The sequence below is a fragment of the Monodelphis domestica genome, chromosome 3 (assembly GCF_027887165.1).
Source record: "Monodelphis domestica isolate mMonDom1 chromosome 3, mMonDom1.pri, whole genome shotgun sequence".
Taxonomy (NCBI): domain Eukaryota; kingdom Metazoa; phylum Chordata; class Mammalia; order Didelphimorphia; family Didelphidae; genus Monodelphis; species Monodelphis domestica.
The window spans coordinates 92135867-92160252 of record NC_077229.1 but is presented as its reverse complement, the minus strand read 5'-3'; the positions used below and the strand labels follow the sequence as shown (position 1 = coordinate 92160252).

Sequence of the window (24386 nt, the reverse complement as noted above, 5' to 3'; positions counted from 1 at the left end):
AGTTTCCTTTTTCCCTCTCCCCGCCTCCACAAGTACCGTCCTGACGTCAGCGCATGCGTGCCTTTAGTGGAACTCGGAGTAGCTGTCCTTGGGGCGGGACGAAGGGTGATCATGTCGTCTCAGCTTATGAAAGAGTACTGGGACGTTCCGGATGGCACCTCCTGCCACCGCAAGGCTTTTACTACCTCTAAGATGGGTGCCGCTCTTGGTGAGACCTGGGGAGAGGAAAGAGTGTCACTCTTTCTGGGTCTTGGAGAGAAAGGGGGACCCCAAGGGGAATTAGAGAATGAGGGGAATCCTCTATGGTTACTGCATCCGGGTTATTGCGAGGGAGGTGAGGTTTTCTTCTCTAGAGGTCACTGCTTCCAGGTTACCGGAGGGAGAGATGGAAGGATTCTCCTGGGGATCAGCTGGGCTTTAGGAGATTTCTTGAGAGGAGGGTGGTAGGGCCGTGACGGCAATTGGGTTTTAATGGAAGTGAGACGCCACCCTCCACCCCGGAAGGATCGGGAATGGGATATCCCCTGGGGAGGTTATTGAGAGTGAGGAACTGGGGGAAGAGGGTCGAAACGTCTAGATTAGAGGGCATGAGGTCCATCTGGAATTTATCTAGTGGCATCTGAGTTGTTGAAAGTGGGAACCGTCAGGGGAGTTACTTGGGTGTGAGAGACAGACACCCCCTCCCCCCATGGGAGTCACTGAGAATGAAGAGTTTCTGTAAAATGTCATTGCCTAGGGATTACTGGGAATAAGGGAGTCCTCTGGGAATTATTGCACTCAAGTCACATAACAGGTTTGTGAAGTGGATTTCTGGTTTAGGGTCCCTGTGAGTGGGGGAAGACATTATTAAAAGAGAATGAACAATTCTCTCTAGGAAGAGATCAAGTCATCTGACATTTATTCTTGGGGTCTTATGGGAGGTAAATGCACAAGCTTCAAGGTTTGGCTAGCAAGCAAGATGAAAGATCCAATTTGGGGAGATAGATTTGATGTTGCAGATATTACTGAGATGTGGTGGAATGAGATCCATGACTAGAATAGGACTCTGGACAGGTAAATCTTACTTAAAAGAAATGGAAAATTGAAAAGGATTGTGTCTTAAAACTACTCACTTGAAGAAATCTAGAAACCAGAGAGGGGAAGCATAGTAGAACCTATTATAAGAATAATTTCAGAACCATTTAAAGCTTAACCCGAGTTCAAGAGGGTGGTGAATGCTAAAGACATCAAAACATCCTTTTCTAGTTAGGTTGGGAGCAAAAGGGTAATGAAGATGTACCGACTTCTTAGAGTGGATGAAATAATGATAGTGGATAACAGAAAGCAAAATTATAAAACTTCTGTTTTGCTTCTGGTTTGGGTTTTTTTTCTTTGAACTGGGAAAGCTAAAATAAAACTGGTTATAACAGGACTTTGACACCAAGATCCTTGCCTTCCCTACATTCAGTGAGATCAGAATGAGATTTAAACAAACTACATCCGTGGATACTGAGAGAACAGTAGGCAGATATGATTGTTGAATTCCCAGAATTTTTGAAAGTTTGGAAGAATAGAAGGAAGTGGCACAGGATTGGAAAAAGGTAAATCTTTATTCACCTTTTTTTTTTTAATGTGGGGTTAGTATAAATTTTAGGCTTATGAACATCAATTCCTAGCAAAACTGTAGGACATTATTAAAGGGATGGTAAAGAAATCAATGAGAGACTGTATTGCTTTCTTGAGAACAAACTGTGCCAAATTAAACTTACTTCTGTTTTTATACTGTACTAGACTGATAGTTCAAAGGAATTGCTATAGACATAGCTTACCTTGATTTTAGGAAGGCATTTTTGACAGTCTCACCTGCTGTCCTTGTGGGCAGGATAAAAATGTGGGTTATGATATAGTAGAGCTACGTAGATTTATACTTCAAAGACAGTAGAATCCTAGGAAAAGCTTTGACCCAGAGCTGTTTAGCTTTTATCAGTGATTCAGATGGAGATATAACTCAGATTTATCACATTTGCAAAAATACAGACCTGGCAAGGGTAACTCATAAGTGTATTGGATGGAAAAATGTCCCGAAACATACTACTTTCTCCCTCTCCTCCCAATTCTTAAAAATATTTTTTTTGTTGTTGTTTTTCAACCCTTAGCTTCTGTCTTAGAATCAATATTAAGATTAGTAAAGGCTAGGCAATTGGAATTAAGTGACTTGCCCAGGGTCACACAGCTAGAATGTGCCTAAGGCTAGATTTGACCCCAGGACCTCCCTTCTGCAGGTTGGGCTTCCTACCCACTGAGCAACCTAGCTGCCCCTAACCCCACCCCAAATTCTAGAGCTAAATTTATGGTCTGAAGCTTACAAAATGAAATTTAATAGCGATATTGTAAATTTGATTTTTTGATCCCAAGACTGAATGTCTTCGAGATATAGATGAGTTGTGACTCATCAGTTTGTATGAAAAAAAGACTCAGGGCAGGAGTGCTTCACTTTTATGTATGTCATGGACCCCTTTGGGAGTCTGATGAAGCCTATGGACCTTCTCAAGATTGATGTTTTTAAATACATAATTAAACACAAAATACGTATACTGTAAACCTCAAAATTCCTTAGACTTATAAATGTTGGAAATTTCACCATTGGGATATTTCATACTTGGAAAATTTCTTACTGATAGTCTATTGGAATGGGAACCCCATTGGCATGGGAGGTTCCTTCTCTTCCCTTCTTCAGATTACTTTAGGACAGAAACCTTTTGCTGAACAATGGAAAGGACTTTGACCTATGCTTAAGCATAGAACAGGAATTTCTTTGAGTAATGATTGATTTTAGAATTGATACAATGGAGATACTTGGAATAAATCTCCACCCTATTCAGTCCTAACAGGATTTGAGTACGGGCTGCAGCCTAGATCAAAATTTAATTATTTGAATCTCTACCCTACTCAGGTTAACAGGATTTAGAAAGGGCTGTAGCAAAGGAGCAAAGATTTAATCATTTGAAAATATGACCTTCAACAGACATGTGCAAAAGCCAGAAACCTCTGGGCGGTCCTGGGTTAAGCTAGAGCCTCCATTGGCACAGGGAAATTGATGAACAGTGATTGGTAGATGGGAGAACTGAGGGGAGGAACTTGGATGGTTTCCTTAAAGATAGGAGGGCTGAAGACTCGAGGGGGGTTGAGGAGTTTGTGGAAGTAGTGGCGGTGTGCTCTGGGAATCCTGCTCTGAAGGAAGCTGAAGGTGGGGCCCTCTGAGACTGTTTCTCCATTTTGGTCACGTGAGTAATAGGGACTGATCTCCTTTCTTTGCCCCAGCTATCTAAGGGCTTGGGCCTTTTGGCCCAGCCTAAACAGAAGGGGTATTTAAGCCCTATTCCCTTCTCTCCCTTTTTCTCTCTCTCTATCTCTAATTCCTTTCTTACTCCTATTGTAATTAAACTCCATAAAAGATTGACTGCAAACTTGAGTTTTCATTTAGGAATTACATAGCTGAATTCCTTGGCGACCTTAATTAATATATATCAGTCTTTTAAAGTGATTCCCTTGTAACAATACACAGGATTACAAAGGAAAGCAAAGGTTACCAAGATGGAATTTTCTTGCCACGAAAGTTGATGGATTCTGTGAAATCAAATCACCAAACCCTTGGGGGACCTCAGGGTAAGAACTTTTAATGGAACTGGAGAGGGCACTATAAAGGGCCTGGAGACAGAAAGATCTCCAATTAAATTCTGCCTTAGACACTGGCATTATGACCCTTTTCTTTTTCTTATGACTTTTCACTATCTCTGACCTCCCATATCCAATCTGTTGCCAAGCCTGTTGTCATTGAAGTTCTGCCTCATTTTCCATATTGGTAAAATGGGGATAATTACACCTACCTTCTGGGGTTATTGTATTTCTCCAACAAGATAACAATTATAAAGCATTTTGCAAACCTTAAAATGCTATGTAAATAACAACTATTATTATTGTTGTTGTTATATTGATAGACAGACAAGGCATATATTAAGCACTCATTCTCCTTGACCTCTTCACCATCTTTGACACTGTTAATCAGTGTCCTCCTTGGTATCTCCTCTTTGTAGATTTTTCAGTACACCCCTCTCTCCTGGTTCTTGTCCTACCTGTCTTACCACTCCTTTGTCTCCTTTGCTGGATTCTCTTCTAGATCAAGCCCTCTAGTTGTGCATGTTCCTTAGGGCCCTATCTTCAGCCCTCTTCTCTTTTACCTCTACACTACCTCACTTGAGCATCTCATCAGCTCCCGTGGATTTTATGACCACCTCTGTGCTGATGAGTATAATGTCTTCTTTCCTGCCTTAGCCTCTCAGCTGACCTCCAATCTCACATCTTCAACTGTCTTTCAGACGTCTCTAACTGGATGTCCACTAGACATCCTATAAACTCAATGTATCCAAAACAGAATTCATTCTCTTTCCCCCAAATTCTACTTCTATCTTACCTTCCCAGTTACAGAGAAGACAAGACCAGGCTCCCAGGCTAACAATCTTGGACTTTTCACTATCTCTGACCTCCCATATCCAATCTGTTGCCAAGCCTGTTGATTTCATCTTTGCAGCATCTCTTGAATCAGCAGCCACCTTCTCTCCCTAGAGAGTGCCCACCACCCTAGTACAGGCCCCTCACATTTGGATTATTGTAATAGCCTGCTGGTGACTCTGCCTGCCTCAAGTCTCTTCCCTACTCCAGTCTCTCCTACATCCATCCACTGAAGTGATTGTCCTAAAGTACAGGTCTCTTGCTCTTCTGTCTTGAAAGTTGTTACTAAGACAGAAAGTGAGGGTTAATAAGGGGGGCAGGGCATCTAGGTGGCACAACGGAGAGGGTCAGGCTTGGAGTCAGGAACACTTGGGTTCATATTTAGCCTGAACACTTCTTAGCTGTGTGATCCTGGACAAGTCACTTAACTCAATTTGCCTAGCCCTTGCCCTTCTGTCTTAGAATTGTTACTGAGACAGAAAGTAAGGGTTTAAAGTACATGATCATGCCACTTTCCCCCAGCTCAGTAAGCTCCAGTGCCTTCCTATCACCTGCAGAATTAAATAGAAAATTCTCTGTTTAACATTCAAACTAGCCTCTTTCTACCTTTTCAGTCTTCTTATTCTTCTATCCAGTGACAATAGCCTCCTGGTTGTCCCATAAGCTTGACACTCCATCTCTGATATTCCCCATCCTGGAGTGCTTTTCCTTCTGCTCCACCAACTAACCTTCCTGGCTTCCATTAAGTCCCAGCCAAAATCCAGTCTTTAGCTGGAAGCCTTCCCCAACCTTTCTTAATTCTAATGCCTTCTCTCTGTTAATGATTTCCTGGTTAGCCTATATTTAGCTTGCTCTCTTTCCCTTTAGACCATGAGCTCCTTGAGGGTAGGAACTGTCTTTTGCTTTTTTTTATATTCTAAGCACTTAACATAGTGCCTGGTATATGGTAAGAGCTTAATAAATGTTTACCAGTTGATTAGCATAGATTAATGTTCCCACTCGTTTATAAACTGTCACATACACATGTGTACGCACTGTCATTCACATACTTGCCCTCTTCCTCCATACACACCCACTAGCCATCCTCATGTATTTAAATGTTTGTTACATGGAAGGGAGATTGAACTTGGCTTCAGAGGGCAGCAGTGGGGGCAGGCTGTGGAAAGGCAGCTTTAGACTGTTAGGAGAAGGGACTGCCTAATAATTAGAGCCATCCTTGAATGGAATAGGCTGAATCCCCACATAACTGGAGCTCTTCGGTTGGAGACTAGATTGATCCTTTCTTAGAGAGTCCAATAAGTCTTGGACTATGACCTCTAAGGGCCTTGATTGAGCACTGAGAATCAGGGATTATTGGAACATCGATCATCCCTATAGCCAAGCAGTATCTGGATTTCCTGGAATCATCTTACAAGTTTTCTTTGTCCATCAGGACATCCTGGAGGCAGTATAGAAGGCTTGCTGGCCTAGGCCTGAAGCCCTGGATCTGCCCTTCAGTTTTTTTTACCCCCACTTATCTGAGCCTTGGCTTGCTCCTTGGAACATGAGGAAATGGGTCCAACGTCCCTTCCAGCTCTGAGTCTTTGTTCCCCTGACTTCTTTGGGTGTAGGGGGCTTTCTGACAGAAAGGGCTCACTGATGACAGACTGCTTCTGCTCTTGACTCATTCCTCCTGTCCTTCTCTGGAGACTTCCCTGCCTGTGAGAAAACTTCCATACTCCACTCCTTGTGTTGGTGAGTTCCCTAGTGCTGAAGAGACTAGAACTCAAACACACAGCAATTAGGAAGAGAAGGAGAGAGCTTAGTGTAATGTATGTGTGTCAAGTCTCGGAGCAGCCTTCCCTTAGGACCACCACTGAAATACTTCACTCCTCTTCCTGTTGTGGCCTGAAGACCGTCACATCTGAGGTCTGGCAACGGAAAACTGGTTTTATCCAATCCATCCCCCTCTGGTGATTGTGACCCCAGGGATCTCATTTTAAGCCTTGACTCTTCCCTTGTGTCATTAAAACTGTTCCATAATAAAGTTCTTTTACTTTATGCATTGGAGGCCTGTATGACTCCTGTTTAAAACAAAACTTAAAGTCTTGAAAGTTCTGGAACAAGAGGCAGCTAGATGGCCTCAGTGGATTGAGAGCCAGGCTTAGAGATGGGAGGTCCTGGGTTCAACTTTCACCTCAGACACTTCCTACCTATGTGACCATAGGCAAGTCACTTAACCCCAGTTGCATTGGCCTTGCTGCTCTTCTGTCTTAGAACTGATACTAAGACAGGAGGTATGAGTTATTTTAACACACACACACACACACAGAAAATGCAGAAATAGCCTGGGGTGACTGGTTTTCCTTAGGGCAGAATTGGGAATGGTGGGTAGAAGTTGCAGAGAGGCTCAGTATGAAGGAAATTCAATTCGTTCCGTCATTTTTCATTCATGCCCAACTTTTCATGACCCCATTTGGGATTTTCATGGCAAAATCCTGGAATGGTTTGCTGTTTCTTTCTCCAAATTGTTATTGCAGATGAGGAAAGTTAAGTTATAAAGGAAATTAAGGATCACAGGGCTAGGAAGTATCTGAGGCTGGATTTGAACTCATGAAGATGAGTCTTCCTGTTTCCAAGTCCAGTGCTCTATCCACTTAGCTGCCTGTGAAAGGGAAGACTTAACACTAATTGTTGCCTAGAGTAGAGTGAGTTACACACTTTGCACAGCTGTGGCTTCACCTCTGATGCTTCTAGAGGAGAACCCTCTGTTGGCAATGTTTCAAGTCATTCCTGCTTGCTATGAGTTGGCTCATTTGCCTTCTCAGTTCCTTTGTGGGGAACATCACTCCCTAGGGTCACTGTAGAAAAGCCCTTGCATCTGGCTTCCAACTGTGGATGGAGGGGTTTCTCTGAGGGATGCACATTACCCCCGCCAGGGTCCTCCACTCAGGGATTTCCTTGTCCCCTCTCCAGTAGGCTTTCCGTCCTAGAGATACTCTCTCCTTAGAGGCCTACTCTCCTGGCTGGTGAGTCTTATACCTGGACCACTGTGCCCACTTCTCTAGGCTCTGCTCACTCTCCAATCTTCTCTAGCTTTTCACCAGCATCCCTTCTCATTCCCCTTCATGTAGAATCTTTATTAGGATGGAAAATTCTGGAAGGTAGGGATTGTCTTGTTTCTTGCAATTGTATCCCCAGTGCCAGGCACAGAGCAGCTTTACAAAGCTATATGAATCTTTTCAGGAGGTGGCATCTGAGTTGGGCTCAAAAGGAAGGACCCTCCAGACATGAGGAATAATGTGGGCCTAAGCAGAGGTGGGAGAGCAACAGGCATATTGTAGAGAGCCCTTGTAGTTGTGTGTTTTAGAGAGTAACGAAATGTACCAGATTTCAGAGCACTTTAAATGCCAGACAAAGATTAAAGCCCAGATCTCCTGGCTCTGAGCCCCCTTTCCGGGTTCCAGGTCTTTTTCATTGCACACATATGTACACTATAGCCCGAGGCAAGATATGTTTCCTTTTGGGACCAGAACTTGCAGATCCCAATGTCAAATGTAAGTTAGTTTGTTGTCATCATCATTGTTTTTTGGTCATGTCCAATTCTTCATGATCCCATTTGGTGGTTTTCTTGGCAGAGATCCTGGAGTGGTTTGCCATTTGCTTTCCAGTTCATTTGATAGATGAGGAAACTGAGGCAAACAGGGTGAAGTGACTAGCCCAGGGTCACCTAGCTAGGAAGTGTTTGAGGCTGGATTTGAAGATGAGTCTTCCTGCCTCCACATCTGGTGCCCCACCCATTGAGCTACCTGGCTGCTCAAGTTGGTATGTGGCAGTGACTGAGCAGTTAGTGGTTTGCTGGGTGAGAGCTGCCATGTTGTAATAAGAGCATTACTTAGTTGATTATTTAAACTCAGGTATGCTTCTTGAATATTTTAAATTCCAGATCTAAATGGGATGCTTCAGGGACATGTTACAGTAGCCCCTGATGCTATTACTTCTGTGGGATATGCACTGCTTTAAATATAAACTGGGCCTGGGATCTCTCCACATCCTCATAGCTGACATGAGCTATGCTCCCTTGGACAAGTCTCATGACCCATCTGAGCCCTTGTTTCCTCCTCTGTAAAATGAGACGATTGGACAAGACAATTCAAAGGCCCTTTCCACTCTGGCATGCTATAAAGCTGGAATACTCATGAGAAAGGTCACTGTGTGGCAGACTATTACACTGGCCTGTCTCTGTATATTTGCAAAGGGAAAAGGAAGGAGACGAGAAAAGCATCATGTGCTCCCTCATGTGAGTCAGAGAGAGGAATCATATAGGGAAAGCTGGAGGGAAGCCTGTGGTGGCCTCAGTTTCCCTGTGTGCCTTGTAGGAGGTCTGGAAGCTGAGGGGGAGGGGGAGGCCCAGTTCTTTTCAGTGGCCTGCCCTGGACCTCACCTCGCAGACAGAGCCCACATGCACGGCTGTTCAGACAGGCTGGCTCGCAGCGAGGCGGTGTGTTTAGTGTTCACTGGGGATCTGTCTAAACACTGGGATAACCCGTCAGAGCCAGGAATGAATCCACTCCACTCAGCGCCAGCCAGACCCAAACTCTGGTCCTGGGGCCAGTTCTGGGCTCCGCCCTGTGTAGAAGCCAAGTACATCCCAGGGGATCGAGGGCTGGAAAATGTGACCTGAGTGGAAACGTTGGAGGCCGAGGCAGGGAGGCCCCCTAGAAGGGGGCTGCAGGCAGCCAGGTGTGAAGTGATCTGGCTTGGGAGTGCAGTTGGAAGGATGTCGAGGATGGGCCGGGTACAAGCAAGGGAGAAGAGAAATTGGCAGCTTCTAGCTGTGGAGCAGCTGTCAGGGCTGAGCCAAAGATGACTGCAAGTTTGTAGGCCCCAGGGGCCTCAGAGGATAATGGTGCCATTGATGCTGACAGGGAGGTTAAGAAGAGGTAACAGCTTAGGGGGGCTCCACTTCTGACATGAAGCTTTGGGGATTTGTGGGACAGCCACGTGGAGATGTTCTGTACATACCACGTGTCAGAAAGCACGGAAGATGAGAAGCTAGAGCTGGGGAGTCAGGACAGTGGGAAGGACCCTAAGCTGGGCTCCAGGAAACCTCACTTCTAGACACAGGCTTTGTGACTAGTTTGTGGTGCACCCCAGGGCAAAATGTACCCTCAATGCCTCACCTGTTAAGCCAAGGGGTTGGACTCACTGAACTCTAAAGGCCTCTCTGCCTCTGATCTTGTAGGAATGTCTCTAGGATTCTGTGCGGTCACTTTGGTAGGGTGGTGCAGGGCATCATAATAATAGTTAGAATTGATGTTTCTGTCGTGTTTTAAGGTTTCCAAAGCACCATTCATTTTATTCTTACAATAATCTTAGGCCATGAGATATCTCCATCATTCAGCTGGAGAAAGTGAGTGGCTCAGCTTGTAGCACAAAGCCAGGAAGGGTCTGAGCCATGATTTTCACCCAGATCCAAGTCCTCTCTCCCACACTGCCTCCCTAGAGTCCTGAGTTGGGAGTCATCTCACAAGAAAGGCAAGTAGTACAGCCATTGTCAGCCCTAGGACTTAAGTTTTCTTTGCTGTAAAATGAGGGGATTGCTCTGGGGAGTCTCCTCAGTATCACAGCCCTTCCTTTCTTGCTCCAGAAATGTACCTCCTCCTGGGGTCTGTTGTGGTGTGTGTGAATGAGTTTCCTGGGTGGTGAGTACAGAGGGTAAGGGCAAGGGGGCTAAAGGCTAACCCTCAGGGAAGAAGAGAAGAGGGCTCTGAGAGATCTAAGAGAAACCAGGAATAGAAGCTAACAGAAGACTCAACCCATGGCTATATGACCTTGACTCTTCTCCAGCCTTATTTTCCTTTGCTCTAAAGTGGTCTGAGCACTTAGGAGACACATGTGAGTCACTGATCAGTGCAGGCCTTACTCACCAAGAGCTTAAAATCTAGTGGGGGAGATAAGGCATGGAGACATAAACTAACAGAGGGCTCTGTGTATTCTGTGCCCAGCAGATAACCCAGATGGGGCCGTAGGAGTTTAGAGAGATGAAGGTCAGCAAGAAATGAGAAGGGAGAGTTACAGAAAGGTTTATAACAGAAAGGGGACTCGAGCACATGGTTATGTTAAAGATTAGTCTCCTGAGTAGATTCCCCCTTAGGCTTTCTCATCTCTGCTTTGCTCTTGCTGTGAAAGACAGCACAATTAGGGGGGAAAGAGGCTTGGAGTTCAAGTGCAGCTCTGATGCTTTCTGACTATATGGTCTTGGTCAAATTATTCAACTCTAGGCATCATTTTTCTAATCTTCAAAATTAAAATGTTGATGCGTATTCTCCCCCATTTCATGGGGCTATACGTTATTCTCTACCTCACCCCTAGCCCCTTCAGTGTGGAACAGATTCATCCTAGCCATGCCTCTTAAATGATATTTACCAATTAAGTGGAGACAACAAAGCTTGCACTGATTGTAGAGGAGCCGGTATGTGCCACACTGTGGGCTAGGTGCTGGGGACATGGGTCCAAAGAATGAACTGATCCCTGTTTGATTGACAAAGGCACCAGGTGCATTTGTAAATATATACAGAGTAAATTGAAAGGGAATAAACACAATTGGGGGGAGTTAGATGTCAGGTAGTTGGGCAGTGGCAGCTGGAAAGGAGGTTGGGGAAAGCATAGTGCAGAAGGTAGTCCTCGAGCTGCACCTTGAAGGTAGAGAGCGATCAGATTTGTGAGATGCAGCTGAAGAGGGCGGGCGGGTGGGCGATGTTCTGTGCAGAGGGGCCAACTGCTGCAGAGGTATGAAGGCCAGAGATGTGGTATCACTGCCACGTGGGAGATCGAGGGCAGCATACCTGGATTGTAGGGTGCCAGGAGGAACATCACATCTGATGAGGCTGGAAAGGCAAGGTGAGTTCAGTTTGTCAAACCATTGACAAGCTGAACAAAGGATAAGACACATTTAGAAGCAATAGGGAGCCATTGGAGTTTGTTGAGCAGGGTACAGACACATACGTAAGGAAGTGCCTGATGAAGGTTGTCACAAGTTCTTTGAGTCATTGTTTTTGTCTTTATATCCTCTGTGCCTTGTCTCCTTCCCCCCTCCACCCGCCCCACCCCCCAGTAAGTGGGTAAAAATGTTTGAATTAAACTAAAGCGTGGAGCTGTGGTAGGAGGGCTGGATTTGAGTCTGGGCCTAGATTTGAATCCTGTCTCTGCAGCTGGTGAACTGTATGACTTTGGCCAAGTCATCTGACTTCTCTGGGCCCCAGTTTCCTCATCTCTAAAAATGAGGGTTTGGACTAGATGCAGTTCTTTCAGCTCTTAGTCTGTGATCTCAGGAAATTAAATTGGGTTGCCATGGCCAAAGAATTCATTACCTCGTGGCCGTCCTGCTGGAATAAGGGTTCTTGATAGATGGTAAAATCCTCCAGATACCCCTCTTTCTGGATCACGTTGTGCCAGTTGCATCAGGCCCAGGAATGTTAGAGTTTCCATAAAGAAAATCCACAATAACTCACAAGAGATCACCTGAATCATTCAAACAGGAAAAGCCACGTGGGTGAGAAATGCCCCTTGTCCAGGTTAACAGGGTTGAATGTCAATCCATGAAGTTAATCTATTACTTCATATATATTTGGGTCAGGCAGGTGCTGCAGAGGAACAGTGAGGAGGACTCAGAACTGGGCATGGTAAAGGGCAGCTAGGGGCTCAGTGGATGGAGAGCCAGGCCTGGAAACAGGAAGTCCTGGGTTTACACTTCCTAGCTCTGTGACCCTGAGCAAGTCACTTAACTTCAGTTGTCTAAGGCCTTACTCATCTTCTACCTTGGACCTGATACTTGGTATCCATTCTAAGACAGAAGGTAAGGGTTTGGTTTTTTTTTTAATTGATCAGGGTAGATAGCAGGGCATTGGAGAAACTATATGTGTTATGATGACACTTAGCTCCTAACACAACAGCCTATCCTACTGACACTAGAATTCCAGGAATGTTCTGCATTTGTACGTCTTGGGACCAAGGGTTTCTGAGGACTCAGAGTTGCAAGTGCCTCCAAGGTCATTGAAGAGCTGCGTAGCATGGAACAATACGTTATGATAGCAGTTTTCCAACTGGCCCACGCATAAAGTGTAGCATGTAAGGGGCAGCTGGGTAGCTCAGTGGACTGAGAGCCAGGCCTAGGGATGGGAGGTCCTAGGCTCAAATCTGACCTCAGACACTTCCCAGCTGTGTGTCCCTGGGCAAGTCACTTAACCACCATTGTCTAACCCTTACCACTCTTCTGCCTTGGAGCCAATACCCAGTATTGATTCTAAGACGGAAGGTAAGGGCCTTAAAAATAAATAAATGGATGGATGGATGGATAAATAAATAAATGAATGAATCAATGAATCAAGTGAAGTGTAGCATGTAGAGAATGTGTGATCAGAAGGCAGTGGGTCTCTTGGGAAATAAGAGCAGGGAGAACAGCTGGACAGCCTGGGTGTAGAACTGGTCCTTAGGAAAAGTAAACACACCTCCAGCAATGCCTCCCCCTGGGTAGGGGGTCCATTCCTGGCAGAAAAGGCATGAATAGGTTGTGTTCTGAACTGTCAGGGGGATCACAGAGCCATCGGAGGAATGGGTTAAATTAGGATTTATTAGTGAAGAACATTGTTTAACTGGTCACGTTTTCTTTTTGCAGGTGTGGTAGCATCTGCCTACAACCTTGTATTTTTCCCACCTGAGTCGGCTGCTGAGGGAATCGTGAGGGCTGGGAAATATACGCTCACCATGGGTAAGAGAGACCTCTGTCCTTCCCTGATATTGTGCCTCAACAGCCATCTCCAGCTCATCTCTTCCTGCTACCCTTTGTTTGCCCTTCAGGCTCCATCCTTCTAAGATCCACTTCCATTCTGACCCTTTCCTTTAGGTCCCAGTGACTTCTTCCAGCACTGTGTACTTGACCCTGAGCACACATAGCCTGGGGTTGGGAGCTCTCTGTGCATGTTTTTATTCCTTCCTGATTATACCCTCATTTCCTTCTCTTCTCATAATTTTCTCAGAACAAACACACTCTATCTCACCCTTACCCCCTGGAGACAGGAGGTCCTAGGTTCAGATCTGTCCTCAGACACGTCCTACCTGGGACCCTGGGCAAGTCATTTAAACCCCATTGCCTAGCCCTTGCCACTCTTCTGCCTTGGAACATATACTTAGTATCCATTCTACCTTGTATCATAATGATTTGTGTACCTCTGAACTGTCTAGAGGGCAAGGCCTGTGAGTTTTTCAGATCTTTATTTCTCCAGGACCTAGTGCAGGGCCTGAGCAAAAGAGGTTAGTGGGCAAGGGAGTAACTTCCCAGGGGTCCCTGTAAACTCAGAGTCAGAGATGTGGCATTGGCACAGCTTGTGTCCCTAAAGGATCACCCAGAAGAGGGTCTCCCACAGAGACTGAATAAATAAATTAGTGTCTTCCCAAAGAGACTTGGTACTGTTCCAGGGCAGGTGATGTAGCCCTGTCTCTCCAGGGTCAGAGCCTGGCCCCTGTGGGGTGGCTGGTTAGAATGGGAAGCATGATTTGGCCCTGGGTCAACTTCTGTCGCTGCCATGGCCTGAGGACCCCCTCTGCACAGGCACACAATCCATGGGCAGGAATCATCCCAGCCCCAAGCTGTGGGACTGTGAACAAGTCTTTTAACTTCAGAGCCTCAGTTTCTTCATCTATAAAACGGAAGTGGTAATTCTTGCATTACTTGTCATTGGTTCTGAAGGAAGTGCTTAGCCAAACTTAAAGCCTTCCCAAGTCACCATTGTCATTGTTTTTATCAGTAGTCACAGTACATACAGAAGTGGCACTGTCAGGCCTACCATTGAGACATATGGTACCACTCCAACCCCAGCGAAGGCACATACTGTCAAAAACTCTAACGTTGAACCCTCCAGTTCGTGCTTGTCTCTTGCCCTCCTAAATGTAAGTCACTCTTTTCTTCAGATGGCAATAGACAGTTGTCATTTCTCTCTGATCTCAACTGGCGTGTTACCCTTCTTAGCCTAAGTAGAACTACTGAATTCTAGAGTAGAACACCTCTACACAGAGGATCTCCGTTGACCTTTCCTTGGTCCCACTTTCTCCCTTGATGAATTCTTCAGTGCTTTTTGTTCAGGCTGCCGGCTTTATGACTATGAAATCTACAGATATGTCTCCAGCTGAATTTCCTGCTGATATCTCAAACTTAGCCATTCCCCGCCTTAACCCCCAAAGCCCCCCAAAATGCTCTGCCACCAAACTTCCTCTGTTTCTCCTAATGAGATGACTGGCCTCCTACAACCCCAGCTTTATAGCCTTGGAGCTGTCTTTTATTCTTTCTCTCTCACTCCCTTCCATCTGGTCAGCTCCCGTTTTCCCTCAGCAGTATCTGATATCTGTCCATTCTTTACTCCCACTGTGACCTAGCGTAGGCTCTTTCCAACTCTTAGTTGGCCTCACGCATCTTCCCAACTGCTGCTTTGCCCATATCAGTACTTTATTAAAAAACTCTTTAGTGCTTTCTCCTTGCTCATTGAATAAGAAGTCCACATTCCCAGCTGACTGGCATTCTGACCCCTGTTACATGATTCTAGTCCATGTGTCCATAGGCCTCCCTCATTTATTCAGCGGTCTAGCTCAACTGGACCCCTCTCTCTTTGTCCTCAGTTCTGTTCTTATCCGGCCCTTGTGCATTTGCTGATGCTGTCACTCATCCCTAGAGGGGACTCGTCCTTCTCTGACCTGACCTCTAGCTGCTGGAGAAGTCCCTCCTTCCAACAATTCTACCAGATTAAGGTGTGCTTAAGCTTTGTGTGTTTTTCATAGCCCTTGTCTGGAACTCACCTTAGCACTGGCCTCAGTTTCTCTTGCATTCTGATTCATGTACTTGTTCCCCAATACTTAGATCATAAATTTCTTTTTACTTATTATTTTTATTAAACTTTTATTTTCTACCTTAGAATCAGTACTAAGTTTTGATTCCAAAGCAGAAGAGCAGTAAGGGCTAGGCATTTGGGGGTAAGTGACTTGCCCAGGATCACACAGCTAAGAAGTGTCTGAGGCCAGATTTGAACCTTTCCTCTTTGGAAGGAGGCGCTTATATTTGTGACTGGCTTGCCTTTCTTTCTCACCCTCACCTTTGCCAGAGCTTTCCCCACAGCTTTGCCCAAATCCTCCCCCAGAGGGCAGCTGTTCTTTGAGAAATCTTGTTCTTTCCCAAAGTGCTGAGCACCTTGCTAAGTCTCCAGAAGAGGGCTGAGTGTTCTGTGACATGTGGTGGTCACAAATTTCCATGCCCAGTTTCTATTTGATAACAAGAGGGCACCCACAGTGGTGTGAGCCTTGGGGAGCCCCTTCTCTCACCTGTAATCACAGTGGGAACTCCTGCTCGCATGTCCCTTTCCCTTGACCAGATCTGTACTATCCTGAACTCGCTTGCCTTTCCCTGGAGGTTACCTGATCATCAGAAAGGGTCCAGTGTTATATTGAGATGCCATTTGGGGCAGCTAAGTGGCCCAGTGGATAGAGCAAAATGAAAAGACACTTTCTAGCCATGTGACCCTGGGAAGTCACTTAATCTTGTCTGCTTTCCCCTTGCTCTTCTGTCTTAGAATGGGGGGGGGGGGGTTAGTGTGTCTGTCAGAGAGATGCCCTTGGTGTAGAGCACAGGGTTCAGTCTCTCATAAGCAGTTACACCCCAAACTATATAAGATAGCATAGATAATGTTCATTTGTGACTTCCTAAGTCAGGTTTGACACTGCTGGTGCCCTTTCAGAAGTGTCTGCTCTGTAGGCCTAGGAGTCGGGATACCTGTGTCCTAGTTCCAGCTCTCCCCATCTACCATGTGACCTTGGTGTGGAAGGTGAAGCAGGGTGGGGCGATTGATCATCGGGTCACTGCGGTGGAGAGCTGGCCCTGAGTCTAAATCCTGAAGTTTGGAGGTCCCGAAGGGCTGAGTATTCTGGAGCCTGGATTGGACACAGAAGGCTGTGCGCTGATTGGTTGGCAAAAGTGTGCCAAGTATGCCATCTGCCTGGCACTGGGTGCTATGGGGAATGATAACTTATGTTGCTATACTCTGTTTACAAAGTGCTTCCTTCACAAGCCCTCAGTGAGGTAATTCATGCAAACATTCTTTTTCTCTCTCCTCCTCCTCCTCCCCCCACCTTCCTCCTAGTTCCAAATCCCATAATCCTTATAAGAAGAAAACATGGGCTGTGCCCTCAAAAGCTCATCACACCATACCGCATGACCTAAAAACTTGAATTAATCTACTAGGAAGGCACGAGCTAGAATCCCACCTCAGATATATAGTATTAAGGCAGCCAGGTGACTCAGTGGGTTGAGAGCCAGGCCTAGAGACCCAAGGTCTTTGTTTCATATTTGACCCAGACACTTCCTAGTTGACTGACCCTGGGTAAGTCACCTAATCCAGTCTGCCTACCCCTTACTGCTCTTCCACCTTCTAGTTTCTTCTAGGCCAAAAAGAAAGAGTTGTTGTTGTTGTTGTTTTAATGATATATAGGTGTGACATTGGGCAAATTACTTAACCTCTCTGAGACCCAGTTAGGAGGAGGTTGGATTTGGTATGGTCTAAGGAACCTTCCTACCTTCACATCTATCATTCTTTGGTCCTGAAGTCTGTGGTAGGAAGCCAGAGTTTAGTGAAAGCAAGTTCATCCTTCTGCTGCTTCCTGCTCTTTGACCTTGGGCAGGTCATTGCCTCTATCTCAGTTTTGACTTTTGAAAGGGAAGCTTAGACTAAGTGATGGGTACGGTCTCTGATGTTTAAGGCACAGTTGACTCCCCTTATTGCACAAGACACAGTAAGGGAGCGCCCAGCTGCTCTCAGTAAGTTCAGATCACCAAGTCCAGGAGAATTTCCACCTAGGGTAGTAGCTGCTGCCATTGCTGAGCCAGTGATATGGGAAAGATAAGGAAGAACAACAGAGAGGCTGCAGGGCTGGAAGCAAGTCTTGTCGAGTCACTGGCTCTGAAGGCTCTGAACTGAGCTGGTGAGCTTGACTACAACTCCTTGGAAAAATCTGGAATGGATTAGAGGGTTTGCCCATGTTTTGAAGGGGAGCCCGTGATGCTGAAGAGCCAGCCTGGCTTCAGCAAGAGAACAGAACATGCTAGACTAACTTCCTTTCCTCTTTCGACAGCATTTTGAGCTCGGGTGGGAGAGTGTTCTAAATGGGGGGGGGGGAAGGGGGCCTTTAGAGTCATGTCATGTGGTCCAGTCCCCTCACTTTGGAGATGTGATTTACATAGCTGTTAGCGAAGCATTTGATAAGTTCCTAATGCTTTCTTTATGGACAAGACAGATAGGAGCTAGGTGTTCCTGTGGATAGGTTTCAGAATTGTTTGAATGAGCAGACCCAAAGAATAATCATTAATGATTGATGGCACGATGACAAGGGGTAGGGGAGGCCTGAGGATGGGGAAAGAAGTTTAAGCAATACAAAAACAAAAAATAATCATAAAAATTTTATATAAAATAAGAGATTGCCCCCAGAATTTTTCCTCATCTTTGTTCTATTTTAAAACAGTTTCATTGGTGCTATGGATGAAACTGCAGAGAACATCAGATTTCTAAGCGGGGAGGGATCACTAACATGCTAGTGCCTAAATTCAAATCCAAAAAACAATCTGGAAAGGCTACAGTGGTAGGCCAGGTCTATGCAGACATCCATTAAAAGTAATAATGATAAAATCTCACATTTCCCTAGAGCTTTAAGGTTTGTAAAGCATTTTACATAGGTTAGCTTATTTGATTTTGATCTGTCATGTCACTCCATGGATTTTTTTGATGATACAGACCACAACTTGTTCATATCTTTTCATCTTGTGTGACTCTTATTCACATCCTTTAGTCAACTCTTCACACAGGATTTATCCAATGCACTGGAGACCTTTTAGGTTAGGGGTTCTTAACCTGGGGTCCATGAATGCGTGTTGGGATTTTTTTTAACTTTTTCAGTTTTTTTCAGTTACATTTAGAAATCATGTTTAACAATTGTTATCAGACACTTTGCAATTGAGGTTCTCTCCTTTCCCTCCTCTCTCTCCTTTCCCCAAGGCAGTAAATAGTCTGATGTAGGCTATACTAGTGCTGTCATGCAATATATATTTCCATATTCCCCATGCCATGAAAGAAGACAGGTGTTTGGGTTTTTTAATGTTAAAATATTTTCATCATTTTATTTCAGCATAATTCATTTCTTTGTAAATGTGTCTTGTTTTTTGCATTTGAAAACATTTTTTCTAAGAAGGGGTTTGGCCATAGGCTTCACCAGACTGAGCAAAAACCAAGAATTCCTGTTCTAAAGTCTTAGGGTTTTGAACATTCATTAGGTACCAGTGCAGTGCTTGGATTGCCCTTAGTGACTTAACGGCCCACCTCCTTTTTCAGTCATGCATTTCCTGGATGCCTTTTATGCCACTCCTGACATAAAGCCATTGTTGGTAATGTGCTGCAGCCTATTTCCAGCCTGCTTATGCATGCATTGCTCTTGAGGCCACCTAGAATCTTTATTCTTTAGTTATTATGGTGTTGTATGATTCTAGTCCAATTTGATAATATTTAATAAAATTAAGAAAAGTTCTGTATTTGAGTTTACATTTAAAAAGTGGGACGTGTGAAAAACAAAATATGTGGGTTTGAAGGATTGTACACTCCATGAGTCAGTACTGCAACATGGTAGCCAAAAGAGCTACTGTAATATTTGTCTGCATTAAGAGAGGGGCAGAGTGCCCAGAATGAAGGAGGTAAGCGCCCTTCCACTCTGACTTGGTTAGACCACATCTGAACTACAGGGTTACAGGCCAGGTGCCATATTTGAAGGAGGACTTTCAGCCCTTGGAGACTATACAGAGTAAGATGGTGGCAATGGCATATGAGAATCAACTGAGCCATTTTAAGTTAGAGAAGTCTTGGGGGGATATAATAGCAATCTTTAGAGGACAGAAGGTCTCTCCTAGAAAGAACCAGGATCAATGGCTGAAAGTTGCTGAGAAGATTGAGGCTCAATGATTGGAAAAACTTAATACTTAAAGCTATTCAGAAGTGAAATGGGTTATCTTGGGAAGTAATGGGAAGCCAGGGATACCCCTGGCTAGAGGAGGCCTGCTTCACCACTTGTCAAGAAATGCAATAGAGGGAATTTTTGGTCAGGGTACAGGGTACCTTTTGAGATTCCACGATTCTCTTAGGTCCCCACCACTAATGACATTTTGTGGTTCCAGCCAGTTTGAAGTTTTCATCTCCTCCAGTCATAGTTTCCTCATCTATAAAATGAAGGGGATAGGGCAGGATGGCCTCTTTAGGCCCTTCTTCTTCAATATCTGTGATTCTGATTTTTTTCTTGGCCTTGAAAACCTTGGCATCTGTATATTTTGTCTGCTGAGCAAGAGAGATTTTTGTTCATGTTCTCATGCCTTCTCTCCTGTTTCCCCATCTCCTCTTCTAATTACAGCTGCAATAGGTGCCATATTTGGGATTACTTCCTGTGTCAGTGCTCAAATCCGGGAAAAACCAGATGACCCCCTGAACTACTTCTTTGGAGGCTGTGTTGCAGGCCTGACCCTTGGAGCTCGAAGTAAGTCCCAGGCAGGTCCTTTGAGGCTCTACCCACTGACTCATGGCTGAACTGGCTGTGCAGATCTCCAGAGCCTATGAATTAGAGGGTTGGAGGACTCTAGGGCTCAATCTCATCCAACCCCCTCATTTTCCAGATGAGAAAACTGAGGCTAAGAGAGCCAAAGCATTTCATTCAGGAAATGAGTAGCAGAGTAGAATTCAGCCCCAAGACTTCTGACCCTGCCTGACTTTCTCTGTCAAGCAAAGGGCTTGAACTCACTGACCCCTCAGACTCCTTTTAGCTTTACCCTTCTCTGCTCTTCCATGGTTGAACCAGCCAGCTGCTAGAGTGGGGCCTCAAACTCCACAGAGGGCCAGGGGGCAGGAAGTCTGTTGTTCTTCTCCAGCCTGGTCCTTAGCTCCCCCTGTTAACAGAGGCCATGCTGGGGCAGGTCATGGGCTCCCCGGCCTCAGAGTTAAACTCCATGGCCTCTGAAGCCTCCCACCTAGCTCTAGACCTTAGGTACTGTGGAGGAGAGTGGGGAATGTCCAGGTGACAGGAGTGGGCATAGGCAATATGCCGCCATCTGACCTTCCTCTTCTCTTGCAGTGCATAACTACACCACGGGGGCAGCAGCATGTGTGTACATGGGTGCAGGGGCTGCCCTTTTGAAGGCGGGCAAAATGGAAGGTTGGAAGCTGGCCAATGGACCCCGAGTCTAAGTCAATGATGCCTCTGTCAGGTGTCTTGTAAAAAAAAAAAGGTTGATGTATAGTAACCCTTTTCAACATTTTCCTGATTCTGTGTGGATTTTAATAAAGCTTGATACAACTTGGTGCCATGTTGAAGTTGTTTCCTCTTGGATTATGCACTCACCCCATCCCTCCTGTGGCCTGGATATGTGGCTGGGTGGAACGAGGACTTTTCCACTGCTAAGAAAGAGCTTTGTAAAGTTTCCAGCTGCCTTTCAGACATCCTGAACTGGATGTCTGGTAAACATCTTAAATTTAACATGCTCAAAGCTGAACTCAATCATTCTTCCCCTAAGCCTCCCCCCCACCTTGGCTACTAGGCTCATCAACGAGGAATCATCCTGCACTCACTGCCTACCCCCTCATGTCCAATCTGTTGCTAAAACCTGTTGATTTCACCTTTGCAACATCTCAGGTGCCCCCTTCTCTCCTCTGACGTTGCCCCCCCCCCTTTGGTACAGGCCTTCATCACCTCACACTTGGATTATTGCAGTGGCCTGCCAGTGAGTCTGCCCACTGCATTCCATCCTCTATTCAGTCACAAAATGCAAATTTGACTAGGTCAGCCCTTGCTCAGGTTTCCTATTCCCTGCAGGGTCAGAATCAGTCTTCTATTTGGCTTTCCAAGTCCTTCATAGCCTAGTCCTGCCCTCCCTTTCTTATACCTCACCTCCCTGTCACATACTCTTGCATCCAGGGACACTGGCCTCCTGGCTGTCAGTCCCAAGCACTTTCTCTGGCTTGGGACACTCTCCCTGCCCTGTGCTGACTTCTGTCCTTTTTAACTTCCTTTGGCTCCCACCTCAAATCCTACCTGCTACAAGAAGCCTTCCCCAATCCCTCCTAATGCCCTGCTGGATGTGGGAAAGTGAGGGGGTGTCCATTGATTGGGGACAAATTGTGGTATTTGTTGGTGATGGAATACTATTGTGCTCAAAGAAACAATGAACTGGAGGGATTCCATGTGAACTGGAACGACCTCCAGGAAGTGATGCAGAGTGAAAGGAGCAGAACCAGGAGAACATTGTACACAGAGACTGATGCACTGTGGTACAATTGAATGTAATGGACTTCTTCATTAGTGGCAATGCAGTGATCCTAAACAACATGGAGGGATCTATGAGGAAGAACACTATCCACATCCAGAGGAAGAACTGTGGGGGTAGAAATGCATTAGAAAAATATATGTGCGATCACATATGCGATAGGAATGTGATTAGGGTTTGATGTTAAAGGATCGCTACTGCAAATATGAATAACATAGAAATGAGTTTTGAACAATGACACACATTTAACCCAGTGGAACTGCTTGTCGGCTTTGGGAGGGTGAGAAGAGAGCGGGGGAGGGGGAGATCATGAGTCATGTAACTATGGGAAAATATTCTAAATAAAAATTTGAAAAAAGAAAAGGAGGACACTAATACACTGTTGGTGGAACTGTGAACTGATCTAACCATTTTGGAGAGCAATATGGAATTATGCTCAGAGAGTTATGAAACATACCCTTTGATCCCACAATACAACTGTTGGGTCTATTTCCCAGGATGGTCAAGGAAAAAGGAAAAGAACATCTATGTCCTAAAATCTTTATAGGACTCTCCTTGTGTTAGTAAAGAACTGGAAATTGAGGGGGATGCCCATCAATTGGGAAAGGCTGAGCAAGTTGTGGCATATGTTTGTGATGGAATAATATTGTGCCATAAGAAATAAGCAGGTTGATTTAAAAACAACAAAACATGGAAAGACCTACATGAAGTTATGAAAAGCAAAATGAATAGGAGAACATTATATCCAGCTACAGAATTAATGTTCAAAGAGTAACTTGTGAATGTCCACTTCTAGAGAAACAACCAATAAATAGAAACATCAAGGATATAGTTTAATTTAGACAAATATCTAATTTTTGTCAGGTGATGCTTTCTCTAATACTGGAAGGGAGATACCTGGGAATTTTAATGTAACCAATAAAATTATAAAAAACCTAATGCCTTTCCTCTGCCCGTTATTCCCTATTTACCTTGTACATAGAGTTTATTTGTACATATTTACTTACTTGTCTCCCCTTTAGACTGAGGTCCTCGATGGCAGGAACTGTCTTTTGCCTCTTTATTTTCCCATATCTTAGCACAAGGCACGTAGGATCCTTAAGTGTTTGTTGATGGAGTGGGTGACAAATGCAAGGAGTTATCTTAAACTCCAATCTTAAACTTCTGGCTCCAATTGGGCTAAGCTAGGGACAGGTGAGGGTCCTTAGGTATCATGGCATAGTCAATAGTATACTAGACTTGTACTCAACGGGCCATGGGTTCCAGTATGACCTAACAACCATGTGACTCTAGGTAGGTTGTTTAATTTCTATAAGCCTCAGTTTCTCCATCTGTAAGATGAGGGGTTTGGACTCAACTTCTAAGATCCCTTCCATCACTAAACGTGTAAGTATGAGCATCTTGGAGAGGAATTTGGAGTAAGACGATTAGGTCTGCTCCTTAGCTTTGTGACCTTGTACAAGAACTTCTGTTTGAATCTGTTTTCACTCTGGACCTCTGGCAATTTGGTGAAATCTGAAGTCAATAAGCTTTTGCTAAATGCTTACTAATGTGCCAGGCTGCTAGGTGGTGCCATAGGGCACAATGCAGGGCTTAGAGCCAGGAAGATTCATCAACTTCCCGAGTTCAAATCTGGCCTTGGAAACTTACTATCTGGGTGACCCTGGGCAAGTAATTTCACTCTGCCTCAGTTTCCTCATCTGTCAAATGAACTGGAGAAGGAAATGGCCAACAATTCTAAGATCTTTGCCAAGAAAACCCCAAATGGGGTCAGGAAGAGTCAGACGCAATTGAAAAACAATTGAACAACATGTCAGGCACTCTGCTAAGCACTAAGGATACAAACATAAGGAAGACAGGCTCTGTCCTTAAGGAGATTGCAATCTAAGGGGAAAGGTGATATGTAAAAGGGTGCGGTGGGGATAGGAGATTGTGATGAAATACTTGGAATGAACAATGGCTGGTCTGGGCCTTTCCTCAAAATGGCGGCATTGTCTGGGAGGCACTTAGTAATGGGAGATGAGTACCTGGAGTGGAGGGAAAAAGCACTGTCTCTAGCTTTCCTTGGGTAGGAATACATTAGTCTTGATTATAACATTAGGGAGAAGGTGACTCATTTTCCTTCTATTTTCTTACTCATTTGGTTTCCAGTCCATTGAGAAAGAGGACACCCATAGGAAGCTTCCTAGTGAAGTCATTTTGTCTAAATCATTGACAGCTGTTTTGCTCTGAACTCACTTTTTTGGGATATCCAATGCCTTTTCTTTTTCCCCCTCTCCCACTCTTTAGCTTAAATATCTTTGCTGAGGGTCCTATTCTCCATTTGTTTTTTAAATATATATATATATATATACCTATAAATACATATACATATATACATGTGTATACATATATATGTATATATATATTATTACTAAACACTGTAATTGGCTAGTTTTATCACAAGGTTCCTAATATGTTGAGAATTTTTAAATTTCTGAAATAAAATATATGAGGAAACCAGTTATGTTGAAATATTAGTTGAAAAGTATTC

General features: G+C 44.7%; 1 protein-coding gene and 1 long non-coding RNA gene across 3 annotated transcripts; both read left to right on the top strand.

The window, feature by feature from the left end:
- The first annotated feature begins 77 nt into the window (after nt 1-77).
- On the top strand, nt 78-20891 carry NDUFA11 (NADH:ubiquinone oxidoreductase subunit A11). Its single transcript, XM_001376260.4, has 4 exons — nt 78-208; nt 13145-13237; nt 19951-20073; nt 20665-20891. The coding sequence occupies exons 1-4, from the start codon at nt 112-114 to the stop codon at nt 20775-20777; spliced, it is 426 nt and encodes a 141-aa protein (XP_001376297.1). The 5' UTR covers nt 78-111; the 3' UTR covers nt 20778-20891.
- Nucleotides 222-11199, top strand: LOC130458286 (uncharacterized). Of its 2 annotated transcripts, none has more exons than XR_008917406.1 (3): nt 222-793; nt 1448-1580; nt 9847-11199. It is a non-coding gene; the product is annotated as an uncharacterized LOC130458286 (long non-coding RNA). The 2 variants fall into 2 exon arrangements; XR_008917407.1 differs by lacking the exon at nt 9847-11199 and adding an exon at nt 3545-9840.
- Nucleotides 20892-24386: the final 3495 nt, after the last annotated feature.

Bases quoted from the DNA above. Each gene is read 5' to 3' on its own strand.
- NDUFA11 (XM_001376260.4), top strand. From the start codon at position 112: ATGTCGTCTCAGCTTATGAAAGAGTACTGGGACGTTCCGGATGGCACC. The intron at 13,238-19,950 runs GTAAGAGAGACC...TTCTAATTACAG, and splicing joins GAAATATACGCTCACCATGG to CTGCAATAGGTGCCATATTT. The intron at 20,074-20,664 runs GTAAGTCCCAGG...CTTCTCTTGCAG, and splicing joins CCTGACCCTTGGAGCTCGAA to TGCATAACTACACCACGGGG.